General features: G+C 38.3%; 1 protein-coding gene, 1 long non-coding RNA gene and 1 pseudogene across 6 annotated transcripts in view; 1 reads left to right on the forward strand and 2 right to left on the reverse strand.

Annotated features, from left to right (window-relative positions):
• LOC144283260 (uncharacterized) overlaps nucleotides 1–7,917 on the reverse strand; it is a 38,871-nt gene extending 30,954 nt beyond the window's left edge. For all 3 annotated transcript variants that reach the window (XR_013351714.1, XR_013351715.1, XR_013351713.1), the window contains exons 1-2: nucleotides 7,756–7,917; nucleotides 5,675–5,770 (exon numbers count right to left, since the gene is read on the reverse strand). This is a non-coding gene — a long non-coding RNA (uncharacterized LOC144283260). The remainder of the gene's footprint in view (nucleotides 1–5,674; nucleotides 5,771–7,755) is intronic.
• The window catches only part of TBC1D31 (TBC1 domain family member 31), a 68,239-nt gene that overhangs the window by 10,523 nt on the left and 31,389 nt on the right, over nucleotides 1–26,327 (forward strand). For all 3 annotated transcript variants that reach the window (XM_077847102.1, XM_077847103.1, XM_077847104.1), the window contains 7 exons: nucleotides 3,921–4,099; nucleotides 11,983–12,134; nucleotides 16,080–16,239; nucleotides 17,058–17,258; nucleotides 21,010–21,186; nucleotides 25,606–25,685; nucleotides 25,767–25,913. In XM_077847102.1, coding sequence (XP_077703228.1) covers nucleotides 3,921–4,099; nucleotides 11,983–12,134; nucleotides 16,080–16,239; nucleotides 17,058–17,258; nucleotides 21,010–21,186; nucleotides 25,606–25,685; nucleotides 25,767–25,913 — 1,096 coding nt within the window. The remainder of the gene's footprint in view (nucleotides 1–3,920; nucleotides 4,100–11,982; nucleotides 12,135–16,079; nucleotides 16,240–17,057; nucleotides 17,259–21,009; nucleotides 21,187–25,605; nucleotides 25,686–25,766; nucleotides 25,914–26,327) is intronic.
• On the reverse strand, nucleotides 16,512–16,997 carry LOC144282866 (acyl-CoA-binding protein pseudogene; annotated as a pseudogene).

A 26,327-nucleotide genomic window follows, 5' to 3' on the forward strand; every position in this document is an offset into this window, starting at 1 on the left:
CCATCTGTTGTTGTCCAAGGGACCAGCCATGAATAACAGAGACACCTCTTAACTGGGGAAATTTTTAGGGTTTAGAGAATGCTCCTCAGGAACCTGAACAAAAGCCAGACCTCTCTCTGAAGCCTCAGTTCCTTCTTGTACTTAGGTACAAGAATAATAACTTTCAAATATAGCCTATGTATTTTACACCATGTCGTCTACTTTTAGAGAATTTAGAGTTCTGTAAAATGAATCTCTTAGTAAGAAAAAAGGTATCTCAACTGTATTTTTTTTTCTTATTATTGAAGTAATTGATAGAATATTTAGAAAGATAATAATAACTGAGGGCAGCCCAGGTGGCTCAGCAATTTAGTGCCGCCTTCAGCCCAGCACCTGATCCTGGAGACCCGGGATCGAGTCCCATGTCAGGCTCCCTGCATGGAGCCTGCTTCTTTCTCCCTCTGCCTGTATCTCTGCCTCTCTCTCTATCTCATGAATAAATAAATAAAAATCTTAAATAATAATAATAATAACTGGGGCGCCTGGGTGGCTTAGGTGTTTAAGCATCGAACTCTTGGTTTTGGCTCAGGTCCTAATCTCCGGATCCTGGGTTTGAGCCCCAGCTCCGGGCTCAATGCTGAGTTTGCTCATTTCTCCCCTTCTGCCCCTCCCCCATGTGAGCATGTTTTCTAATAAATAAAATCTATTTTAGAAAAAGGAAGATAATAACCGTAGTAATATTAGTGATAGCTAACACTTATATATTGTTTACTCTTTGCCCAGTACTGTTCTTTTTTTTTTTTTTTCTTTTAAGATTTTATTTATTTATTCATGAGAGACACACAGAGAGAGAGAGGCAAAGACACAGGCAGAGGGAGAAGCAGGCTCCATGCGGAGAGCCCAACGCAGAACTCGATCCTGGGTCTCCAGGATCACACCCTGGGCTGAAGGTGGTGCTAAACCCCTGAGCCACCTGGGCTGCTTGCCAAGTACTGTTCTATGACTTTATACATACTAATTTTCATTGTCCTGAAATGCACGGAGATGGATACTGTTATCTCCATTTCACAGATGAGGAGACTGAGGCATAGAAGTAACTTGACCAAGGTCCCACAGCTTGTAAGTGGTGGAGCCAGGAATCCTATCCTGGAAGCCTAGCTCCAGAGTCCCTGCTCTTAATCATCACTACACTCTCACTGTGCGTGTAAGGAGGCTAACTCAACGTCCTTCAGTAATGCTCAGACACAGTCCATGTTTCTATAGTAGGGACCTATCTTTCCAGTCTGTTTTCTCTGCATATACCTTTTTTACATTCTTTTTTTATTATTAAGCTTTTATTTATTTATTTGATAGAGCATCAGCACATTTGCACTCATGAACAGAAGGAGGGGCAGAGAGGGAGAGAGAATCTCAAGCAGACTCCCCACTGAGTGGAGCCTAGGTTCCATCTTATGACGCTGAGATCACTACCTGAGCTCAAACTGAGAGTCCCACACTTAATGGACTAAGCTACCCAGGCACCCCACCTCTCTTACATTCTAACAAACATATGCTCATCCTATCTGCATTGTTTTGTGGGATCGTGTTCTTAACCTCATTAAACATTCAGACAGTATTTTAAAACCAGCATGTAATACTCCACTCTGTAGATGTTGGCATGACCATAATCATTAAACTTGTTACCTATCAATGGACTTTACCCTGTCTCCAATCTCTGATGTTCCAAACATTGCTATCACAAAAATTGTAAAAAAAAAAAAAAAAAAAAAGGTGAAATGTTGATACTCCTCTGTGATTGCTTCACTTGGGTTCTATCCATTCTATCCATGCTCTTCTCCTCTCTCCTCAGGTCTGTCTTTTCACAGTCTCTTCTGTCTGTTGAACCCCCCCTACCCTCACCAGTGAAGCCCCTTCCTTGGGATGTGGTCTTCACTACCTCCCTCTTGGCTGCTAAATCCCGCTGCTTCACCACCTCTAGCAGTGGACTCTGCCACTTGCTTCTCCCCACCCCCCCATACCTCCAAGGTCATTCAGAACCTCTGATTGTTGAAACCCTCCTACTTTTCATTCCACCTCTCAGTAGCATTTAGCACCTTGCGTTACATCAGGACCTTAGTTTTCATTCTCTTCTCTCTCTGGCTTCTCCTCCTACCTTTCCAACTGCTTCCTAGTAGGTTCTCTCCTGTTGTTTTTTTTATTTTATTTATTTATTTATTTATTTATTTATTTATTTATTTATTTATTTATTTTATTTATGAGAGACAGGCAGAGACACAGGCAGAGGGAGAAGCAGGTTCCATGCAGGGAGCCCGATGTGGGACTTGATCCCGGGACTCCAGGATCACGCCCTGGGCCAAAGGCAGGCGCCAAACTGCTGAGCCACCCAGGGATCCCCTCTCCTGGGTTATTTTAGTGGTCCCTGGTACCTGGACTTTTGGATTTTTTTCCCCAATTAAAGAGAAAGCAGAAGAACAACCCACATGGGTTGTCAACTTTTAAGTTTGCTAATTGACATTAGAAAAAACAATAAAACTTCATTTCATGAAACAAGATTTTTTTTTAACATAAAAGAACTTACTAGAAGGATATAATACTAGATTGAAAGGTAGTACTTTAAACTTAGCTTTATGAGAGGTGCCTGGGTGGCTCAAGTGGTTAAGTATCTGCCTTTAGCTCAGGTCATGATCCCGGGGTCCTGGGATCTATCTAGCCCCACATCCGGCTCCCTGCTCAGCGGGGAGTCTGCTGCTCCCTCTCTCCCTCTGCCTGCTGCTCCCCCCCAACTTGTATGTGCTATCGCTCTTTCTCTGTCTCCCAAATAAATAAAATCTTGAAAAAAATAAATTTAGCTTTATGAAAAACTCGTTTCATTATCCTTATTTTTCTCATTTCACTGAAGACCAATGAAAAATTGATCATTAACTAATGCCAGACTTTAGACTGGTGTTTGGAAACTACAACTCTTCCCCCAGTGCTTTCTCTGTTTGCTCTGCTTTCAATTTCTACCTACGTTGTGTCTTTTAATGCTTCCCAGATTTACATCGTGCTTTCTGACTATTCTCAGTTTCATCTTTCTGGAGGAAAAAGTTCTAATCATGAAAGTAAAACATGCCTACCATAGAAAACTTGGAAACACAGGAAAATGTAAAGAGAATACACAAATCACTTCTAATTCTATGACCCAGTGATAATTGTCGTGAGGTTTTTGGTATTTTTCCCACCAGGCTGTTTTCTATGCTTCTCTCTCGCATGGATATACACAAACCTCAGGATCAGTTTTAGAAATCAAATTCATTACAAAAAAAAAAAAAAAAATCCATGATCTCTGCTTCCCATACTGCTAGATCTGTTTCTCTTCATGTATTTCTCAAGTCAGTTAGTAGTATTGCCATCTAGTTACATAACTAAGCTAGAACCACTGAAGACCTAACTCGTCTTTTAGTTCAACACATCTATTTGACCACACAGTCCTTTGAATTTCTCCATTACGGTTCTTGAGTTTATTCTTTTCTCCATCATCACCTTTTTAGTTTAGACCTTCCTGTTTCCTCCCTAGATTATTACAGCAGAAAGTGAATTTGTTATCTCTTCCTTCTTTGCGATGTATCTACCACGTATCTTCAAAGTGCTCTCCCTAAAATACACACCAGCTATGATATTCTTCTATGAGATAAAACTATGACTCACAAGAGAAAGCCCAAACTCCCTATTGTCACACTTGAAGCATTTCTTAAACCCTTTTTCATTTGTCCCCATCTCCTCACGTGTTCACGATATTCATGTTACTAACATGTTCCATTTGTGCATTTTATCAACCGGCCAACTAGGCTTTTACTTTTGTAGATGTTAATGAAGGTGCCTCATAGAAATACCTAGACATCAACTGAAATTGTTCTTTGGTGATAGTGTTTGATCTGTGTAACTTTTACTTTTCACCACAGTTACCAAGGAGCTAGTTAGTTGGATGAGAGGACATGAATCATCAGTATTTTCGATCTCTGTGCACGCATCAGGGAGATACGCCATCACTACTTCTTCTGATACGGCACAGCTATGGGACTTGGATACCTTTCAGAGAAAAAGAAAGCTGAATATTCTACAGTCTGTGGGTATACAAAAGGTCAGTGGAGGTGGGGTGCATCTTGGTCTTTTGTGCTTCTCAAGACTAGTTTCTTGGTCAGCAGGGTTTATAGATGATGGAAGACTAATGAATGATTCACTTTGTCCCACCTAGCTGTGTTCTCGTAACTCAGCAACAAGCAAAGCAGAGTGGCCCACAGGATTAAAGATGTTACCTATGGCTACAATTTATAACTTACTGAGTTTTTGTTTTGAAAAATTTTAAACATAGAGTAGATTTGTAAGAAATTCACAGTGAACACATGTGCACCATTAGATTCTATCATTAATGTATTCCTATGCTATTTTTACTTATGGTACTGTGCTATATTAAGGATCTGTCCATCTTTCTGTCCTCTATTCTTTTTTTTCCCATTTTTTTTAAGGTTTTATTTATTTATAAATGAGAGACAGAGAGAGGCAGAGACACAGGCAGAGGGAGCCTGATGTGGGACTCGTTCCCAGGTCTCTAGGACCACACCCTGGGCCAAAGGCGGCGCTAAACCGCTGGACCACCGGGGCTGCCCTTTTTTTCCCCATTTTAAAGTGAATTACAGACATCAGTATACTTGCCCATAAATACTTAAGCCTGGATTTAATTGGTTAGGGTTCAGTATTTGCTAATGTGAAATTTATATATAATGAAATACACAAATCTTAAGTATTTATTTGTTCAGTTTTGTACAGTTTGCACATATACTTCTGTAACCTGTGTTGGACCTATTACTACCATCATCCCAAGGAAAGCACTGTCCTGATGTTTTCCTACTGTACATTAAGTTTTGTCTGTTGTAAAATTTCAAATAAATAGAGCTAGTCAGTAATGGTATATGTAAAGCTTTTTTCCTTTAACATAATGGTCTTGAGCTTCATCCATGTGGTTGTACATTTCAGTACTTCATTCCTTGTTATTATTGATGAGTATTCGATTGTATACATATATCACTTTTTAAAAAATACCCACCTCTTTTGCTTTTAAGGCTTAATTTTTTTTCCATTTGATTAGCCTAATACTATTGTCAGGATTGTCTGAGTCTCCCATGTGATTCATTCTATTGCTTCAGGTTATATTATACATGCAGTATTGCTTTTAATTTCTTGGTCATTAACATGAACAGCTAGCAGTGCATGTCAACCAGAAATTTATTTTATAGTCTCTGTGGAAATCTCAGTTCCTTAGATTGCCTTTAATAATTAAAAATAGATAAAAGTTGTAGCCAGCTTACTCATCAGGGGTTTAGGCCAAATATCTTAGTAGGTCTTTTCTTCTTTAATTGCTTTAGTACTAAATTAAATTCCAAAGCAGAGCACATTGGGAATTGAACCCACAATGGAAACAGAGTTATGAAACAGTGACACAAAAACCATCTGTTCTTTTTACCATGAAATTAAAATTACTAGATGCTGGATAGTTGCCAATCTAGCCTTGCTTGGTCATTTAGACATTTTAGTTTAAAATGTAAGACTCCAGTTGTTAGTGATACGAGAATAAAATTTAGAAAACATATGTATAGTATGCAGTATGGATATAGGTATATTGTTCTAAAATAAGAGAACATGGTAGTCTGTACGTTACCTGCAAACTTTTTCTCAAAGGACCAGGTAGTAAATATTCTTGTTTTGCAGACCCAGAGTAAAATTGAGGATATTGTGCATGTACTTATATAACCATCTGCAATGAAATTATTTTATTTTGTTTTTAGATTTTTATTTATTTATTAATGAGAGACACACAGAGAGAGAGGCAGAGACATAGGCAGAGGGAGAAACAGGCTCCATGCAGGGAGCCCGACATGGGACTCGATCCTGAGTCTCCAGGATCACAACCTGAGCCCAAGGCAGACACTTAACCGCTGAGCCACCCAGGCGTCCCTACAGTGAAATAATTTTAAAATGTAAAAACCATTCTTAGCCCCTGGGCTATACAGGAACTGAAGGCTGGTCAGATTGTTGCTACTCCTGGCTTATTCTTTGAAAACAGGAGGTAATTGTGAACTAATCTTAAAGTAAAACTTTTATTCTTCTTAATTTTTACTCAATCTATGTTTTCATTCCATTTTCTGATTCTGTATTTGATTTTTTTTAATTTTTTATTTTATTTATTTATTTTTTTTATTTATGATAGTCTCACAGAGAGAGAGAGAGGCAGAGACACAGGCAGAGGGAGAAGCAGGCTCCATGCACCGGGAGCCTGACGTGGGATTCGATCCCGGGTCTCCAGGATAGTGCCCTGGGCCAAAGGCAGGCGCCAAACTGCTGCGCCACCCAGGGATCCCTGTATTTGATTTTTTTTAAAAGATTTTATTTATTCATGAGAGACAGAGAGAGAGGCAGAGACACAGGCAGAGGGAGAAGCAGACTCCATGCAGGGAGCCCAACATGGGACTCAGTTCCGGGTCCCAGGATCAGGCCCTGGGCTGAAGGCAGCACTAAACTGCTGAGCCACCTGGGCTGCCCATGATTCTGTATTTTATATAGAACTTCTGTGACTTTTGTATGTATGATACATGGTGACAAATGATGTTGAGTCTCATGAGGGCTCTTTTTAATCTAAAATAGTCTTCTATGAGGTACGTGAGTAGCTCAGTCAGTTAAGTGTCTGACTGTTGATTTTGGCTCAGGTCGTGATCTCAGGGTGGTGAGATTGGGCTCTGCCTTCAGTGGGGAGTCTGCTGAAGATTCTCCATCTCCTTCTCCCTCTGCTCCCCTGCCCCCACCACTGCATGCACACTCTCTCTCAAATAAATAAATCTTTAAAAATAAAATAATCTTCTACCGTTTTTCCCATGACATTATTATTTATTCTTTTATTTATTTTGAGAGCAACCAAGCCAGTTGTCCTGGAAAATGCCCCAAATTCTGAATTTGTCTTATTGTTCATTGCTATGTCATTTAACTTATTCTCTGATTTGTATTTCTTATAAGCCAGAAGTTAAATCTAAAGTCTTAAGTAGGGATTCCTGGGTGGCTCAGCAGTTTGGCGCCTGCCTTTGACCCAGGGCACGATCCTGGAATCCCAGGATCGAGTCCCGCGTTGGGCTCCCGGCATGGAGCCTGCTTCTTCTCCCTCTGCCTGTGTCTCTGCCTCTCTCTCTCTATGTCTATCATGAATAAATAAATAAATAAATCTTTAAAAAAAAAAAGTCTTAAATAAATTCATGTTCAACATTTTCGACAGGCTATTTACCTTATACGTAAGATGCAGATAGTAGTGGCCCATATCTTAGTGTTGGCTTCAGGACCAAATGTGGTAGCTTCTACAAAGCAATCTAGACCTAACATCTGCTTTGGTGTATCAAGTGCTTATTTCTAAGTCAGCTGCAGCTGCTTCTGCTGTTGTCCGTTGTTCTTACCTGTTTTCTGGTTCTACTACAGGAGTGGCTCAGTGCAGTTAGGTATCTTTTTAAAGAGCTGTAAGGGGCGGCCTGGGTGGCTCAGTGGTTTAGCACTGCCTTCGGCTCAGGGCCTGATCGTAGAGACCCGGGATCGAGTCCTGCGTCGGGCTCCCTGCATGGAGCCTGCTTCCCTCTGCCTGTGTCTCTGCCTCTCTCTCTCTCTGTCTCTCATGAATAAATAATAATAAAATCTTAAAAAAAAAAAAAGAGCTGTAAGATAACTTGTATTTCTTTTGAACTACGTGAAATAGATGAATGGTACCTCATTAGCAATTCAGAAGCCCAAAAGTTTTCAAGCAGTTCACTTGGTGGCAAAATCTGATCTTGCTGAATTCACTTGGCAGCAAAACCTGAACTGAATTGACACAAGGCTGAAATGTTCATGTGTTTGAATATGGGATATTGCTCCGGGTCACCCAGGGGTTCTGCATTCTATCACAGAATATCATATTACCATTCTCAAGTCAGAAATAATTCTGAATTCTGGAACACAATTTAGCACCAAGGGTTTCAAATTAATAACTATGGACCTTTGATTTAAAAATATTTTTCCTTTTTTTTTAAGATTTTATTTATTTTGAGAGAGAGAGAGAGAATGAGTAGGGGGAGGGGCAGAGGGAGAGAGAATCTCCCCACTTAGTGGGGAGTCTGCAGGGGGCTCCATCTCATCACCCTGAGATCATAACCTGAGCCTAAATCAAGAGTCAGACGTTTAACCGACTGAGCCACCCAGGCCCAGATATCAAAATGTTTTTAAAGAACCTGTCACTCCCAACATCTTTCCACTGGTTTTGTGCCTGGCAATAGAAATAATTAATACCAATAGCAATAGATACTAATTATTGAATATTTATTATGCACCTAACACTTTGTTTAGTTATTTTTAAACTTTAATCCTAAAAGTAGATACTACTCTCATTTTACAAAAGGGGATCTGAAGCTGAGAGACATTAGTAACGTCCCATGTCTACATAGCTTATCAAATACTTGTGGTTTTAATCTAAGCTCATATTAGTGTAGAGTCTCTCCATTATACCATACTGCCTCTCGGGTAAGTCAATTACACTGCTTCATATTAGTAAATTTCTATTAGTTTGTTGATGTTCAAAGTAGAATATTTAAATATTTAGTTTGGGGTTTTTGAATAAATCTAGAGTTTCTGATGACTATGGTTCAGTATGTATTGGAAAAATTTTTGTGATGGATATGAAGAAACATTTAACAAAGAATGTATTACTGAACTTAGTCTCTTTAGTGGGCACACACTAAATTTTTGCTGAATTGTGCATTTGACTTGCCCTTTATTGCCATACTGAACTCTCAACTTTGAAAAGAGCCCACATACCTCTCAAAAGTGAATTGGAAAGCTTAAGATTTTTGCATTTTATAAGGAAAAGCAGCAGCCCCACCCTTTCAGCCAACCTTCCAAAAAGCAAATTTTGTTAGTGCTTTTGAAGTTTTTACTAAGCTTATGACTGTCAAGAGATGACACTATCTAAATAATGACATGATTCATTAGGAACAATTTTATAATCATTAAAATCTGGCAATTAAAATCACAAATCTAGTAATGAATAATCATGTAGGCAATAATCTATCACAGCTATTCCCCTAAAATAGCAGTTGGTGTTCATTAACTTTTAAGCTTTTGCTTCTCCCACTAGGAATAAACTTTATTACTTTTCTAGAAAAATATTGCTAATTATAATAAAAATCTTAAGTCACTCTTTCGACCTTGGCTTTCAAACAGCGTTTCAGTGCATTCGTTTTAGATTACATTGTATTTATTGCAAATTCTTTCAGTAAGACCTTTCTATTATAAATCTTCCTGAATCTGTTGGCAAACAATCTATCAGAGATTGTCTTTGACAAAGTGAGCCAAGGACAAAAGTGAGGATTGAATTAGACAAGGGCAGCAGTCAAATTAGCATTTTTTATTGTATCTTATTAGCATGAACACTGAGTAGATTGTTTTAATTAACCAGTAAGTCCCACAGTGCATTATGTATGTGTGTATGTAAGAGTTGTGGTTTTTAAGCACTATTTATTATTTAAAAAGATACTGTTATATGTATACAAGAAAAATAGTTCATAATAACAGCCTTCAACTATTATTATAAAAACTACAGGTTTCTTGGGGTGCCTGGGTGACCCAGTCGGTTACAGTCGGTTAAGCATCCGATTCTTAATTTTAAGTCATGATTTCGGGTTGTGAGATCGATCACAATCGATTGTGAGGCCCGCGCTGGGCTTGGAGCTTGCTTAAAATTTTCTTTCTCTCTCCATCTGCCCCTCCCTGCACCTCTTAAAAAAAAATTAAAAAATAAATAAATAAAAAACTTAAAAAAAATTACAGGTTTCAGGCCTTGAAATTTTTATAGTAATATCATTAACTATTAGAATCATTCTTGGGGCACCTGGATGGCTCAGTGGTTGAGCGTCTGTCTTTGGCTCAGGTTGTGATCTCAGAGTCTTGGGATCAAGTCCCACATCAGGCTCCCTGTGGGGAGCCTGCTTCTCCCTCTGCCTATGTCTCTGCCCCTCGGTGTCTCTCATGAATAAATAAATAAAATATTTTAAAAATAAGAAATGATTTTTTTTTAACTGTATGTATAGAACAGACTTGGTGACAACACAAAGCAGATGCAGGGTTGCAGAAGTATTTTATTTAGGTGCCTATGGATTCATTATGTCTATAACACTTGGAGAAAGCCGCAGTAGATTTGGTGTTGATCCTGCTTTACCCTCAGACAGTCATTTTTGGTCCACTCCTTCTCACTACTACTCCTTTTGGTCCACTCCTTCTCACTACTACTATGAGGATGGCCTCCAAATTGTAAATACTCAAGAGACACTCCAGTGTTAAAGATGGTGATCACCTCATCTCCAAAGAATGTAGCATTTCAAGAGAAAACAGGGTTTCTCTGACTCTACTAAACGGTGAAGGTGTATGACAAATCCAGGGTCAGAATGAGAGGCTACAAATTGTTCACGGTGTGCTGCCTCCTTAGTCCCTGTTCCTTCTCCAACACAAGAACAAATCATATCTCTTCAAAAAATAATAAAGCTTATAAAGACAAACTGGTGGAAACAATGACAAAATATGTTCAAATATGAAGAGTAACAATAAGCTGTAATGCAGTTAAGATGGCAGCTCTAGATGGGAATCAAAGAATAAAGAGCTAGAGATAGAACTAAAGATTAAACCATGGGAAATGTCACTTGAGGTTTTTTTGAGAGGATGGACAGTCTTAGGGCATAGATTTCTTCCATCTTCTCTCCTTTCTTTTCCTTCCCTTCCTCCCTTAGTGTGCTTTATACAAATGACACAAAATCATATTAGAGGACATTGAAATTCTTAGGAGAAAATGGTGAATTTTAACTAAAACTTTGTGTTATCGAAAGTCAGCATTGTTGCTTCTCCCTCTGCTTATGTCTCTGCCTCTCTCTGTGTCTCTCATGAATGAATAATTTTTTTTTTTTTAAAGGAGGGGGTCCCTGGGTGGCTCATGGTTGAGCATCTGCCTTTAGTTCAAGTCATGATCCTGGGTTCGTGGGATCAAGTCCCTCATCGGGCTCCCCAGCAGGGAGTCTGCTTCTCCTTCTGCCTGTGTCTCTGCTTCCCTCTCTGTGTCTCTCATAAATAAATAAATACAATCTTAAAAAAAGAGAAAAGTCAGCATTGTTTAGTGCTTATACAATAGAAGAACAGACATTAGAATAAAGTGGTATTTCCAACTTTACTATCAAGTCCAGTCTCAATTGTCCATTAAAAAGATTGAGTCACTGATAAAATATCATAGTTTTGTTTTCAACAACAAACTTGTTTTTTGTATTTTTATAAATAATGCCCAACAAACATTTGTATACCTTTACCTTAAAGCACTTTGCTGATTTTTTTCCCCAGAAAGGATTAACTCTTAGAAGCAGCCTGACTAGCTCAGAAAAGATACATACCTCTCTTCTCAAGGTTGTTGAGATACCTTGTATATTATCTGTAACCAGTTTTTATTACCAGCAGCCAGGAGGACAGTGCCGGTTTCCTATACTCTCACCAATATTTAATATTTGTAATCTTTATGAGTAATTAGTATTTCAGGTCATGTTTATAGTAGAAGGTAGTTTATAGAGTACATATGTTAGTGTATGTATAGCTTGTGTATATGTTCATTTGTGTTAGAGTATATCTGATACACAAAATATTGTTTTCATTTGAATCTTTTATAAGGTTAAATATTTTAAAATTGTTACTTTGTATTTTATGAATTGCTTAGTCATTTCAGTCCCTGATTTTTTCTAAAGGAGTTTGTTTACCTTTTCCTTTCAGTTTATAATAGTATATGAGTTATCAGTATTATCCTGTCATATGTCATATTTTTTTCCAGTTTAAGAAAAAGTAATTTTTTAAAAGAAAAATTGACAACTTGTATAATTTTAAATTTAAAGAAGCTGTTGGCTATATGAACAATAACTTTTCCTCTATCTTTAGGTTTTCTTTTTACCATTAAGTAACACCATCCTCAGCTGTTTTAAAGATAATTCCATCTTCGCCTGGGAATGTGATACTCTTTCTTGCAGATATCAATTGCCAGCTCCACCTGAAAGCTCTAGTATATTATACAAAGTATTTGCCGTAACCAGGTAATGTGCATTTCACTTTTTGTTTAAATGTATTTATTTTTTAAAGTAATCCCTATACCCAGCGTGGGCTCAAACTCGTGACCCCAAGATCAGGAGTCATACACTCCTCTGAGCCAGCCAGCTGGGCCCCCCAAATGTACATTTTAAAAATGTTTTGTTTTATTTAAATTCAACTAATTAACATATAGTATATTATTAGCTTCAGTGCTAAAGTTCAATGATTCATCGGTTGCATATCATGTGCCCTCCTTTTTGTCTGTCACCCAGTTACCCCATCCCCCCACCCTCCAGCAACCCTCACTTTGCTTCCTATAGTTAAGAGTCTCTTAAGGTTTGTTTCCCTCTCTGATCCAAATGTACATTTTTTAAAACACTGAGAATTTTTAAGAAATCTAGTTTCCAGTAAAATTTTATAAATTTTCATTCCATTTTCATTATCTATTCATTGTCTTTTCTTTCATAGGAGAAAAAAAATTGCTTCAAACTTATATATGTTCTATAGAACTTTTTAATTTATTGTGGCAAATTTCAGATGTACACAAAAATATAAAAATACAGGAAGCCCTAATTACAGCATTTTTATTAACTGTAATAATCATCTGATAGCCACTTTTATTTTATCTGTAACTCAACCTATTACTACCTCCTACTACCTACTGCATTTCCTTAAAGCAAAATCCAAGCGTATCATTTCATACATAAATATTTCAGTGTGTATCCCTAAAGGAAAGAGTCCTTTTTAGAACATAACTTTAGTATTGTTATCACTTCCTTTTCCAAGTTTTTATTTAAAGTCCAGTTAATTAACCCATTATCATACTTTTTAAAAATGAATAATTTCTTAATATTGTCATATACACAGTTTTTGTTCAAATCAGGAACCAAACTAGGTTCACACAGTGTTTTGGATGATATATCCCTTTTTAAATATTTTCCTTGCAATTTATTCATTAAGGAACAGTCATTTGTCCTATAGCGCTCTCTGTATTTCAGGTTTTGCTTTTTGGATCCTTGTGATGGTGTTTAATATGATCCTCTCACCTTGTTTCCTATATACTGGTCACACCTATATTTTCTATAAATTGGAGGCTTGGTCTGGTTTAGGTTTGATTTGGGGTCAAGAAGACATGATAATGATAGGTGGTTTGCATGCTTTAATCAGATGAACATTTCTCTTGTGATATTAGCAGCCATCGCTGATCATGACCTAGAATCAGTATTGCATTCGAGGCTAGCAAAATAGTGCTATGCTAATTTTGTTATTCCTTCTTCCCTTATTAACTAGAAACCTACTATAGAAAGAAACGTCCTCTCATCAACTCTTTGGTTACTTTATAGTTGCAAAGGAAAGGTGGGATAAATGCTTGATTTCCCTGTCTTTAAAAAAATTTTTTTTTTTTTAAAGTAGGTCCCCCACCCAGCATGGAGCCCAATGCAGGGCTCAATCTCACTACCCTGAGATCAAGAGTTAGACAGAGTTTAATTGACTGAGCCAACCAGGCACCCTTAAAAATTTTTTTGTAAAAAATAACGAATTGGCTTATTGGCATTTTCCACATGTCGCCAATGAAAGCTTTGCCTTTAATTTTTGTGAATGAATGGATTTAAATGTAGTTGATATGATTTAATCCATTAATATCACTATTTGTGATGCTCTAGTTCTCCCCTCTTTGACTGCTTTGAACCCTTCTGATAACAACCCCAGTGGTCTGTTTTGAAAGCTCTCATTCTTTTTCTTTTTCTTTTTTTTTTTTTTTTAAGATTTATTTACTTATTTATTCATGATAGACATAGAGAGAGAGAGAGAGAGAGAGAGGCAGAGACACAGGAGGAGGGAGAATCAGGCTCCATGCCGGGAGCCCAACATGGGACTCTATCCGGGATCGCGCCCTGGGCCAAAGGCAAGCGCTAAACCGCTGAGCCACCCAGGGATCCCCCGCTCTCATTCTTTCTTATCTGACGAGATGTTCCAGGCTTACCTTATACATTTTCTGTCCCAAACCTGGAATCAGCCATTTTTCTAAAGAGCCTGGGCTTGTTTTAGTGGGAAATAAAAGTTCAAAAACTAATCTGGATGTTAGGGGTACTCCTTGTGACTAATCTGGTCACTGTCTCTAGGCCTTTTCAGTGGAAAGAGCTAGAAAATATATTATTTCCTTGTTTTCTCTCACCCTCTTCTAAGTCATGAGTAAATCCCGTCAGTTCCATCAAATATCTTGAATTGGTCTGATCTGTGCATTGCCACAGCTATGACCCTACTCTAACTCCCTTGGTCTCTTTCAGACTTCTATAATATAGACTCCTTATTTGGTCTCCTTGTTTTCAATTTCATTTCCTAAAGTCAGTCTCTACATAGCAGATAGAGTGGGGGTTTGGGGTTTGTTTTGTTTTGTTTTTTGAAGTAGGTTCCATGCTCAGTGTAGAGCCCAGTGCAGGGCTTGAACTCAAGACTCTGAGATCATGAGTTCGAGGCTTAACTGGCTGAGCCACCCAGGTGCCCTGATAGAGTGGCCTTTTTAAGTCATAAGTCAAATCATGTCACTTCCCTATTGAACTTCCTTGAAAGGCATTCCCTTGTGTTTAGAATAAAAGCCAAACTCCCCATAATATCCCTATGGCCTCTGTCATCTGGCCTCAGGTTTTCTCTTTCCTCCTATTGAACAATTCCAACCACCCTTGAGTGTGGCTTCTCTCTCTTCCTTAGGTGCTAACCTTATTCCTTTCTCAACACTTAAAGTGTCGGCCAGTCTGGAATACCAACCAGCATGGAATTCTTCCAAATCATCCCACAGCTGTCTCATTCACATTTTTCACGGAGGAGACCTTCCTCCTTTCCCAAGTCTATAACTCCCATCTTATTTTATAGTTCTTTAGAGAACTTACCGTCAGCTGAGGTAAAGTTCATTTGTTTCCCCTCCTCTATACTGAAAATCCCACAAGAGCAGGACTCTTACCTGCCTGGGTCACCATTATGTTCCTGGTGCCTGAAATGATACCTGTCTTCTAGTAGACTCTTTACAAGTTCTTGGCAAATGAGTGAACAACATTGCAAGTCAAACCAGCTTATTCTTTTTGTACTTTGTAAAAGTAGCTTGCTTTGAGCAGGAAAAAAAAAGCTGGGGTTTGGGCGCCTGGGTAGTTCATTCAGATCATGATATCAGGGTTCTAGGATCAAGGCGCAAGTCAGGCTCCCTGCTCAGTGAGACATCTCTGCTTCTCCCTCTGTTCCTCCTACTCATGGGTGCACACTGCACAAATGCACATTCTCTCTCTCTTTGTCATAACTAACTAACTTTAAAAAAAAAAAAAAAAAAAAGGTTGAAGGGCACCTCGGTGGTTCAGTGGTTGAGTGTCTGCCTTCGGCTCAGTGCGTGATCCTGGGATCAAGTCCCACATCAGCTCCCTACAGGAAGCCTGCTTCTCTCTCTGCCTATGTCTCTGCTTCTCTCTGTGTCTCTCATGATAAATAGATAACATCTTTAAAAATAATAATAAAAAGTAAAATAAAAAAGTTGAGGCTTTTTGGGTTTTCATGTAACAGTGCTGTATCAATTCAGTATAGTCATATGTGAAATATAGAAAGTTGAATAGAGGTGACTTTGAGATTACACTATAAAAGATAAATGTTACTCCGAAATCCTCAATCAGGTCATCAAACAAGTATTTGTTAAGCTGGTGTCTTAATACAATAGGTAAAAAATCTATATGCTGTAAACCTGAACTTTTCCTATATGATAGCTACTATATTCATGGGACTATTTAGTAAAAATTAAATAAAATTAAGATTTTACTTCCTCAGAACCGTTAGCTACATTTCAAGTTGTGGCCAGTAGTGACCATATTGGGTGGCATAGATGGAGAACATTTCTGTCATGTGGGGTGATAGTGGACAGTACTACTGTAAACAATTCATGTAGTCCTACTTTCTCACCTTTTGTTCCACAGAGATGGTCGAATCCTGGCAGCTGGAGGGAAATCAAATCACCTTCACTTGTGGTGCTTGGAAGCTAAACAGCTATTCAGAATTATTCAGATGCCTGCTAGAGTTCGAGCCATCCGCCACCTAGAATTTCTCCCCGATAGTTTTGATGCTGGCTCTAATCAGGTTAGTAATATAAATGTAGGACATTATACTTTCTGAGAAAGAGCATATCAATTCCTGAACTATCTTTGTTCTCCTCTTTAACTTGCAAGGTACATGTGAGCGTGTGTAGTTTGATATTCAGAGAGTTGACTGACTTTAACATTGAGGTGTTAATTGGCATAAACATTAGCTTCATAATGATTTGATATCTGTATACATTATATAATGATCACTGTAAGTCTGGTTAACATCTGAGACATGGGACTTAAATGTGACTTTTTTTTTTTTTTTTAAGTAACAGACGCAACTTTAATTGATTTCTGGATAAAAACTACTCAGTGCAGGTCAGTAACCATGGCAGCCCCTACTCTTTTGGAGCCACGTCCTGCATGGTCTTCAGGACCTGCATTAACGGGCTATTTGCATGATTTCATGTCATCCACAGTATTAGAAAAACAAGACATTAGATCAGTTTAGACGAAATGCACTGCTGGCAGCCAAATCCAGCCGTTATATTCCATATTTTTTCTTTAGATCTTCTACCTTGTTGACGTAAGCTATCATGGCATCTTCCTTGGAAGTCCCTTTCAGCTGATTCCAGGCATCCCACTTGGCCTTGCCTCTGAGATCCAACAGCCCAGGCCGTTCTGTGTTTACATCGCCTACAGTTGCCTGTTTGTAGTGACTGTAGATGAACAACATCTCATCATCTGCTGGCTTGGTCTTGAGGTGCTTAACATCCTCAGCAGCTTTGTCAAACTCAGCCTGAGACATGGTGGCGGGGTTGCGAACCTTCGGGACTCATATATTATTCATATATTATTTCTCTCTACTCTTAGGTTCTTGGAGTGCTGAGTCAAGATGGCATAATGAGATTTGTTAATATACAAACTTGTAAACTTCTCTTTGAAATTGGGAGCCTTGATGAAGGAATTAGCTCATCAGTAATTAGCCCACATGGACGGTACATTGCATCTATTATGGAAAATGGAAGTCTGAACATATATTCAGTTCAAGCTCTAACACAAGAAATCAATAAGGTATGTTATCAAGTAAATAACATCAAAGATTTATTTTATTTTATTTTATTTATTTATTAAAGATTTTATTTATTCATTCATGAGAGACACAGGGAGGCAGAGACACAGGAAGAGGGAGGAGAAGCAGGTTCCATGCAGGGAGCCCGATGTGGGACTCAATCTGGGGACTCCAGGATCACGCCCTGAGCTGAAGGCAGATGCTCAACTGCTAAGCTACCCAGGCATCCCTGTGCGGGGCATTTTAAAGAGTAAAATCAACAACAGAAAGCACAAAGATGTGAAAAACGTGACATTAAACAGACCATGGAGGGGATACTTGTTTCAATTATGAGAGCAGAAATAAGAAGGCCGAGTGCTGTCGTGGGTGAGCAGGGATCGAGTCCCACATCAGGCTCCCTGCATGGAGCCTGCTTCTCCCTCTGCCTGGGTCTCTGCCTCTCTCTCTCTCTCTCTCTCTCTCTCTCTCTCTCTCATAAATAAATAAATAAATCTTTTTTAAAAAATGCTCCACACACATACACAGTACCAGCGTGCTGTCTAGTGTACCTAAGCACAAGAAGGTTGCAATAGATACACTTAATTCAGGCATAAGTTATAGTGCCGTTGGCATGAGTTCAATGTTCGTGAATCAACTTATATAGAATAAGTGTCTTTAAATACAAACACACACTAAACAAAGCTATATATTGATTGGTCAACAAAAATGTTGTGATCACTGGCTCACAGGGACCTAACTGTATTTCTCCTGGGAGCAGTGATTCAGTATTCACTAGCTCAGTACTTCTTGGAGCTTCTTTATAGAACAGAACTACTGTGAATAGTGAGAACCTTTGTGTGTGTGCGTGTGTGTGCATGTGCACACTCGTGTGCATGTGCAGATGCATACATTTTCTTTAACCATATGGAATTATACTCTACTATTCTCATAAACTTTAAATATTTAGTAACTTACTAATTTGATTTTAATGAGTTTTCAGCTTAGCTGAATTTTACAGGAGCTAGGTACATGTTATTAATAGAAGCAGGGTGAGATCTGAGAAAAACCAAAGGAAGGGTAAGTCATTGACTTCCTCTCTGGTATTTGTTAAGCATATTAACATCATATTGACCAGAAAAGCTAGCCTATAACAGAAGTAAGGTCACCTTTTTTTCTTTTTGTACACATTATCAGCACCACTAGTGTCTTTCTGGCTATTCCAGGCTTGCACAAATGTTCAGATCTGTAGTCTCTACAAAACTGACCCAAGTCCTGTTCTTTCAAGTCCTGTCTTGTGGCCACTGGAGAATCATTAGTATTGTGCTGATAAGTAAGTTAATTCCTGCTTATGTGTTGAAGCTTTAACACTACTGAGGTATGGCAGTTCAGATCCTATCTCGGGCTCTAACTTTTGGGAGGATTGTATTTTGTGGAAGCACATGAAGTTCAAGAGGAAAAAAATGTGGCACTAGAATAAAAATTTTAATACAGATTGGAAGAATGGATTGACGTTAGAAAGAAGAGAGTTCAAGGATATTAAAGATGGGCACTATTCAGAAGTCAGACCATTGTTAATTGTATTCATCGCTAAAAAATTGAAAAATCACAGAATAGATGGCCATCGTACTTTTTTTGAGGGGCAAAGCTATTGTTAAATTTTGCATTATCCTCGTATTCTTTCTAGATACGAATAATAATGTATCCGAGAAAAACACTATTTTAAAAACCTTACAGAAATGGTTCCAACTTTAAACGCTTTTAATAATAGTTTTAAAACAGAAATGTAGTATCTACACCCTGTATATTATATTACCTACTCTACACGTTTTACAGTGTTCTCTATATTCATCGTACTGCAGTTGGCAATAGAGAAGACTTTTTTTTTTAAGATTTTAATTTTTTTATTTGAGTGAGAGAGTGCATGAACAGGGGGAGGGAGAGAGGGAAAGGGAGAAGCAGAGTCCCCACTGAGCAGGGAGCTGGATGGAGGAATCGATCCCAGGACCCTGAGGTCATAACCTGAGCTGAAGTCGGCTGCTTAACCCACTGAGCCACCCAGGTGCCCCAGGGAAGACTTTTTTGGACTCATACAGTAGGCTGCAGGTTTCAAAAGTGGAAGTCCTAAACCTCTGAAGATAACATGAGAAAAATCTTTGAAACTTCAAAGTAGTCTTTTAGTAGTCTGTGTTATGAAAAAGGGTCAAGATGTTTGCTTTGTTCTGTTTTTTTCTTTTGGGAGTAAGGCGGGGGGAGGTCAAAAAGTTTGGTTTCGTTTTCAAGGAGCTTTTTAGAGGAGTAGTGATTCATTGTCATTTACATTATCTTGGAAAAACATTGTTCCAGCTTTCATGATGATCTGAATGCAAGGTAATGTGTATATCGTATTTTTCTGAAATCTGGTGTGTTCATTTTGACATATGGGATATTCCCTGTGTTTGTGGTCTGTTTTCTCATCTAACAGGAATTGGCACTTTGGCTTCCAGAAAAATTTTTTAAAACTCACATATCCACCTTGTTTTTGATTTGAGTCTGGGCTAATCACTAAGGAAACTCTTAGCAATAATGGACTCAGACATTTCATTAATCTGTGAAAGTCATTGTAACTTTCAGAATATTTAGAACTTTGGAAACCTGAGTTACCTTATCTGCTCATTTCCTTTGAGCGGGGAAGACCTTTTGATTTCAAAGTGGTGTTATTCATGGAGAAAATGTTTCTGTGAATCATTTTCCCTTAAGTAAATTGAAGCTGTTGGGATTTATTTTCTTTTATTTTCCCATAATAATGAGGGTGGAGAATCTAAGTCTTGGCGTCCGAACTGCCTGTTAAGCTGTCAACGTAGTAGAGGACTAATGGCCATCTCTGTAGTACCAAGGACAGAGAGAGACAAGTGTCCCAGGCTTCCAGAGGAAAGTCATTTGACAACTCCCTCAGAGAAATTCACTTAAGCCCAAAGAGTATTGGGGATCCCTGGGTGGCGCAGTGGTTTGGTGCCTGCCTTTGGCCCAGGGCACGATCCTGGAGACCTGGGATTGAGTCCCACACCGGGCTCCTGGTGCATGGAGCCTGCTTCTCCCTCTGCCTGTGTCTCTGCCCCCCCCCCCCCGACTATCATAAATAAATAAATAAATAAATAAATAAATAAATAAATAAATAAATAAATAAGTTAAAAAATTAAAAAAAAAAAGCCCAAAGAATATTAAGGTGCTTCTCTCAGCATTCTAGAGGGCCCTGTGTCCAGCTGCCTTCTGTGCCACAGATTACCACCAAACCACTAACTTTATCACACAAGTATTAAAAAAATGGATTAGGGAAACCTTGGTGGCTCAGTCGGTTAAACATCTGCCTTCAGCTCAGTCATGATCTCAGGATTCTGGAATTTTGAGTCCTGCATGGGGCTTCCTGCTCAACAGGGAGTCTGCTTTTCCCCCTCCCTCTGCCCCCCCCCCGCCCCCGCCCCTGCTCATGCTCAATCAAGTAAATAAAATCTTTTTTAAAAATAAATTGATACAGTATGGTTTAAGGCCAGCTTTCAAAGGATAATTAAATTCTCTATTGTTGTTATTCACGTATCTTTATTGTGTTCTTCAAGGGAATTTGGCAGAAATTTGATTTAACAACAAGGAAACATTTTTGGATATTTTATGTACACTTTTTGCTTGGAGAATAATGTAAAGGTACATTATGAAATTGATCACAACAAATTTTGTAAATCTTATGTGAACAGGTCTGTGTTCTAAGAATAGCCACTGGATTTTATTTTTTCTCCCTTTTAGCCACCTCCTCCCTTAGTGAAAGTGATTGAAGATTTGCCTAAGAGTAAACTGAATTCTGGTGACCTTAAGATGAAAGTAACATCAGGAAGAGTACAACGGCCAGCCAGATCAAGGGAAAACAGAATACAAACCAGAATACTAAAGAAAGACCTGACTGGTAGTTTTGAAAACAAAGAGGTAAGAATATATTATGATGACATTTTTGTCATGACTCTGCTATGGAGGAGATTTACGATACTTAAAGCCATCATCACTCTTCCCTCTCTTAGAACTTAAAGGAAAGGTAAGAAGATAAGAAAGTTGTAACTGAAATTACAACATGTTTTCTAAATTTTCAATATACAATTATATTAGTACATGTTTATGGTTTTTTAAAAAGTCAAACAGTATAGAATTGCACTGTCCAGTACGCTAGCCACTAGCCACGTGGGGCTCATGAATACCTCAGATGTGCCTAGTCTGAAATGAGATGTGCTGTATGTGAGAAATGCTCATCAGATGTTGAAAACTTTGTATAAGCAGAAGAATGTAAAACATCTTGGGGCACATGGCTGGCTCAGTCAGAAGAATGTGTGACTCTTGCTCTTAGGATCTTGAGTTGGAGCCCTATGTTGGCTGTAGAGATTACTTAAAGTAAATAAACTTTGAAAAAAAAGGAATATAGGGATCCCTGGGTGGCGCAGCGGTTTAGCGCCTGCCTTTGGCCCAGGGCGCGATCCTGGAGACCCGGGGTCGAATTCTACGTCGGGCTCCCGGTGCATGGAGCCTGCTTCTCCCTCTGCCTGTGTCTCTGCCTCGCTCTCTCTCTCTCTCTCTGTGTGACTATCATAAATAAATTTTTAAAAAATTTTAAAAAAAAGAAAAAAAAAGGAATATAAAATATAAATAATTTACATCGATTATATGTTGAAATGACAATATTTTGATTACCTTGGGCTAAATGAAACATTACTAAACTTAATTTTACCTGCATCTTTTTATTTTCTTTTTTTTTTTTTTTTTAATTTTTATTTATTTATGATAGTCACAGAGAGAGAAAGAAAGAGGCAGAGACATAGGCAGAGGGAGAAGCAGGCTCCATGCACCGGAAGCCCGATGTGGGATTCAATCCCGGGTCTCCAGGATCGCGCCCTGGCCAAAGGCAGGCGCCAAACCGCTGCGCCACCCAGGGATCCCTGCATCTTTTTATTTTCTTAACATAGTTCCTAGAAAACTTAAAATTACATGCATGAGTTGCGTTGTTAACGCTACTATAGAATGTTAGGAAGGGAAAAAATAAAAGTACATCTTTCTTCTTCCCTGTCCCCTAGCCCACTCTTCTTCGCACTCCCCAGAGGTAATCATTGTTAATAGTTGTTGATACGCTTCAGGAGTCTTCTGTGCATATAGAAATATATGTATATCTGCACGTGTTAACCTTTCTATTTTTTTTACATGAATGGAATCATAGTACTGTTCTATAACTTATATCACTTAACATATTAAATATCTATATTTATGCATATGATGCTACAACATTTAAAAAATACTTGCATTGTATTGCCTTTGTGCATATACCTTCGCCTTAATTTACTGTGCTTAGCTGGCATTTAGATTATATCATCAATCTCATGTTAATACAATCTGTGATGAAGTGGAAAGCCTTATATAATTATCTTTGAACATTTGCACAAATGTATTGGGAGAAGTAGAATTTTTAAATCAGAGTTTGGATAAAAATTTTGATAGTAGGGATCCCTGGGTGGCGCAGCAGGTTAGCGCCTGCCTTTGGCCCAGGGCGCGATCCTGGAGACCCGGGATCGAATCCCATGTCGGGCTCCCGGTGCATGGAGCCTGCTTCTCCCTCAGCCTATGTCTCTGCCTCTCTCTCTCTCTCTGTGTGTGACTATCATAAATAAATTTTTTAAAAAATTAAAAAAAAATTTTTTGATAGTAGAAGCCAAATGGTTCTGAGAAAGAATGAGCTACTTTGCCTTTTTGCCTTGTTTGCGATAATTTCTATACTGTATGTGTGTGAGAGAGAGAGAGAAAGAGATTTATTCAAGAAAAACTTAGAAACAACCAAAATGTCTGATTGTAGGTAACCAGTCATAAATTATGATAGAGCTATATACTAGAAATCTAAGAATATTTAAGAGGAAAGGGAAATAATTACAGTATATTAAAAATAAAAAGCAAGCTATAAGTACTATATACTTGGATATCAGTTTGATTTGAAAAGACTTTGAGTACATACGTATTATTTTTGAAGAAAAACCAAGATGCTAATAAAATTACCTTTGCGGGATGGGCTTTCAGTTTTATTTTCTTCTTTATGTAAATTTTTTGTGTTTTCATAATTTTCTCAAAGATCATATATTACTTTGGAATTGAAAGTAAATATAAATATTCATAAAGAAGTTGGTAATGTTTTCAAGGACTTTTAAAACTTTTTATTGACATTAAACCAATTGCACACACAAAAGTACACTATACAGCTCAGTGATTTTTTTTTTTTTTTAATAGACCGAACACACCTGTGTCACTAGCACACAAATCCAAAAATTGACCCTTAGTAGCACCCAGAAGGCCCTCTTCTGGTCCCTTCCAGACCCTTTCTTCCCAAGAATGACTCCTCTCCTGACTTGTAACACCATAGATGAGTTCTGCCTTTTTCTGTATTTATATAAATTGGATCATTCAGTTTGTAGTCCTGTATCTGGCTTCTTTCATTCAACATTATGTTTTATTTATGCTTGAGAAATCCATGTAGTTGTACATCATTCGCTCATAACTATATAAAATTCCATCATGTGAGTAAACCAAATTTTATCCATTCTGTAGTTGGTAGACATTTGGATGGTTTTCTACTTCTTAAAAAAATTTTCTGTTAGAAATAGTGCTGCTGTGCACATTGTAGTACATGTCTGTTGGCGAACGTTGGGCATATTTATGCTGGATAAAAACCTAGAAATGGAATTACCAGCCTGTTGGTAATGCTTATGTTCCGCTGTAGTATGCTGTCAGTTTTCCCAAGAAGTTGGTTGAAACAATTTACATTCCCACCAAGAGGTATTTGAGAGCTCTAGTTGCTCCATATTCACACAAGCACTTGGCGTTTTTCACATTAATTTTAATGACCTCTTTTTTTTTTCCTCTGAGCATTTTAAAATTGTGAACCTGACATAATACGAATGTGTAAAGCGTGGTCTACCAGGGAAATTCATTAGAGACCCAGTGGCCAGAGTTTTCAGTGAAAGCTGGTTATATAGGCATCGTAGGTTAAGTACATCTCAAAATCCCGGACTCTACAAGGAGAGCAGGTATTCAGCATAAATCACAGTGTACGAACAATTTAGGCACAGTGAGCCACTCTTATCTGGGGACAGTGGGAAATTTCCTGAAATCCAGGTTTCTAGACTCCAGACAAGGCCCAGCCTTGCAAGTACACCTCTCTAAGGGTAGTGTTCTCAGACCTCCCATGTTAACACTTTTCAGGACATACCCACATACACATTAAGAAACTGAGTATTACCAGTAGCTTTGAAGCTCCCGTGTGCCTACTCCCAATCACATTTCTCTCCCTATCCTATAGATGTAACTATTGTCTGCATTTTCATGTTAATTATGTCCTTTATAGTTTTATTACTTTTATGGGTAATCTTAAAATATTAGTTTTTTTAATTTACATTCAATTTAGTTAACATAGTATATTATTAGTTTCAGAGGTAGAATTTAATGGCATGTAACACCCAGTGCTTATTCCGTCGAGTGCCCTCCTTCATGCCTATCACCCAGTTACCCCATCTCCCCTACCCACCTCCCCTCCAAAAATATCAGTTAGTTTTAAAAAGCTAAGTAGCAGGCACAAACCTAGCTGTGTAAAGGTTGGATAATCTCATTCCTGTTAGTTGAATGTTCTGATGAGAAAATAAGCTGAATGATAGCTCTGAGACATGATCTGACTTCAGCTTTCCTGAGAATTTACAGGAGCCTTTTCTGGGAAGACTAAGGGCATGGTCACAATTGATTTCTGGAAAATAAGAGGCACCACCTTCAGGGCAGTACTCTAGTGGGAGTCAAATTTGGGAATTCTTCAGAAATATGTCAGGGAGTGGGCTGCTTCTCAGCAATTCATAGCCAGCTCTAAGGAGTAGGTCAAAGTAGAATACTTGAACAGGGTGAAATCTTCACTATAATCTTGGCGTCATGACATGGGAAGGGAAGTAGGAACTTCGTCTGTATATGGTCAGGATAAGAACAGATAAAACCCAGGCCAAACTTAACCTGGGGATTTTATCTTCGTTTACAAAGAGGTTCCAGGGGCACCTGGGTGGCTTGGTTGGTTGAGCATCTGACTGTTGGTTTTAGCCCAGGTCATGATCTCAGGAGTCCTGCATTGGACTCCATGCTCAGAGGGAAATCTGCTTGAGATTTTCTCCCCTCTCCCTCCTCCTCCCTCTCTGCTCCTCCATCCCCAACTTGCACCCTCTTTCTCACTGTCTCAAATAGTAAAATCTATAAATAAATAAGTAATGCTGGAAAGCCATTGTGAGCTAGATTACCCTTTCTGTTTTGTGATGATGTCACTTATTGATGTTATTTTTTTTTTTTAAGAATGAGTTGTCAGATGGATTAAACAAAAAGCGTTTGCAAATCTTATTAAAAGGCTATGGTGAATATCCAATGAAATACAGGTAAAATTTACATTCTTCCCTGTTAAATCAATTTTACACCCCTCCCCCAAACTTTAGGTTAAAATTATACCTTTATTTCAGAATGTTCATTTGGCGCTCTCTGCTACAACTGCCTGAAAACCATACTGCATTTAACAGCCTGGAAGATAAAGGTGTTCATGTGGCATTTCTCAACCTTCAGAAGAAATACCCCATCAAAAGCAGGAAACTACTCAGAGTGTTACAGAGGTATGTTCAGTATATTGCAGCAATATGTATATCTTCCTCAAGATATTAATTATAAATGAGAAGATGGGAATTTTATAGTAGAGAAACTCAGCAGATACCACCTTAATATGTTGCACATCACTTTCTAGGTATTCTTAACCAAAAACGTATAAACCCCACTCTAAGTCATGAGAAAACATTGAGGGACACTCTATAAATAAAATAACTATGTGATATTCCCCCAAAATGTCAATGTCCTAAAGATAAGAAACTGGGGAGCTCCCATGTTGGAAGAGCCTATGGGCTCTTAATTTAGCAAATAAATGTAGTGTTGAGTCCTAGTTTGGCAAAATGAAAAAAATGACACATAAAAAAATGGGGAAAAATGATAAAATCTGAATGAAGTCTGATTTAGTTAATAGCATAGTACTGATG

The sequence above is a fragment of the Canis aureus genome, chromosome 14, assembly GCF_053574225.1.
Source record: "Canis aureus isolate CA01 chromosome 14, VMU_Caureus_v.1.0, whole genome shotgun sequence".
NCBI lineage: Eukaryota > Metazoa > Chordata > Mammalia > Carnivora > Canidae > Canis > Canis aureus.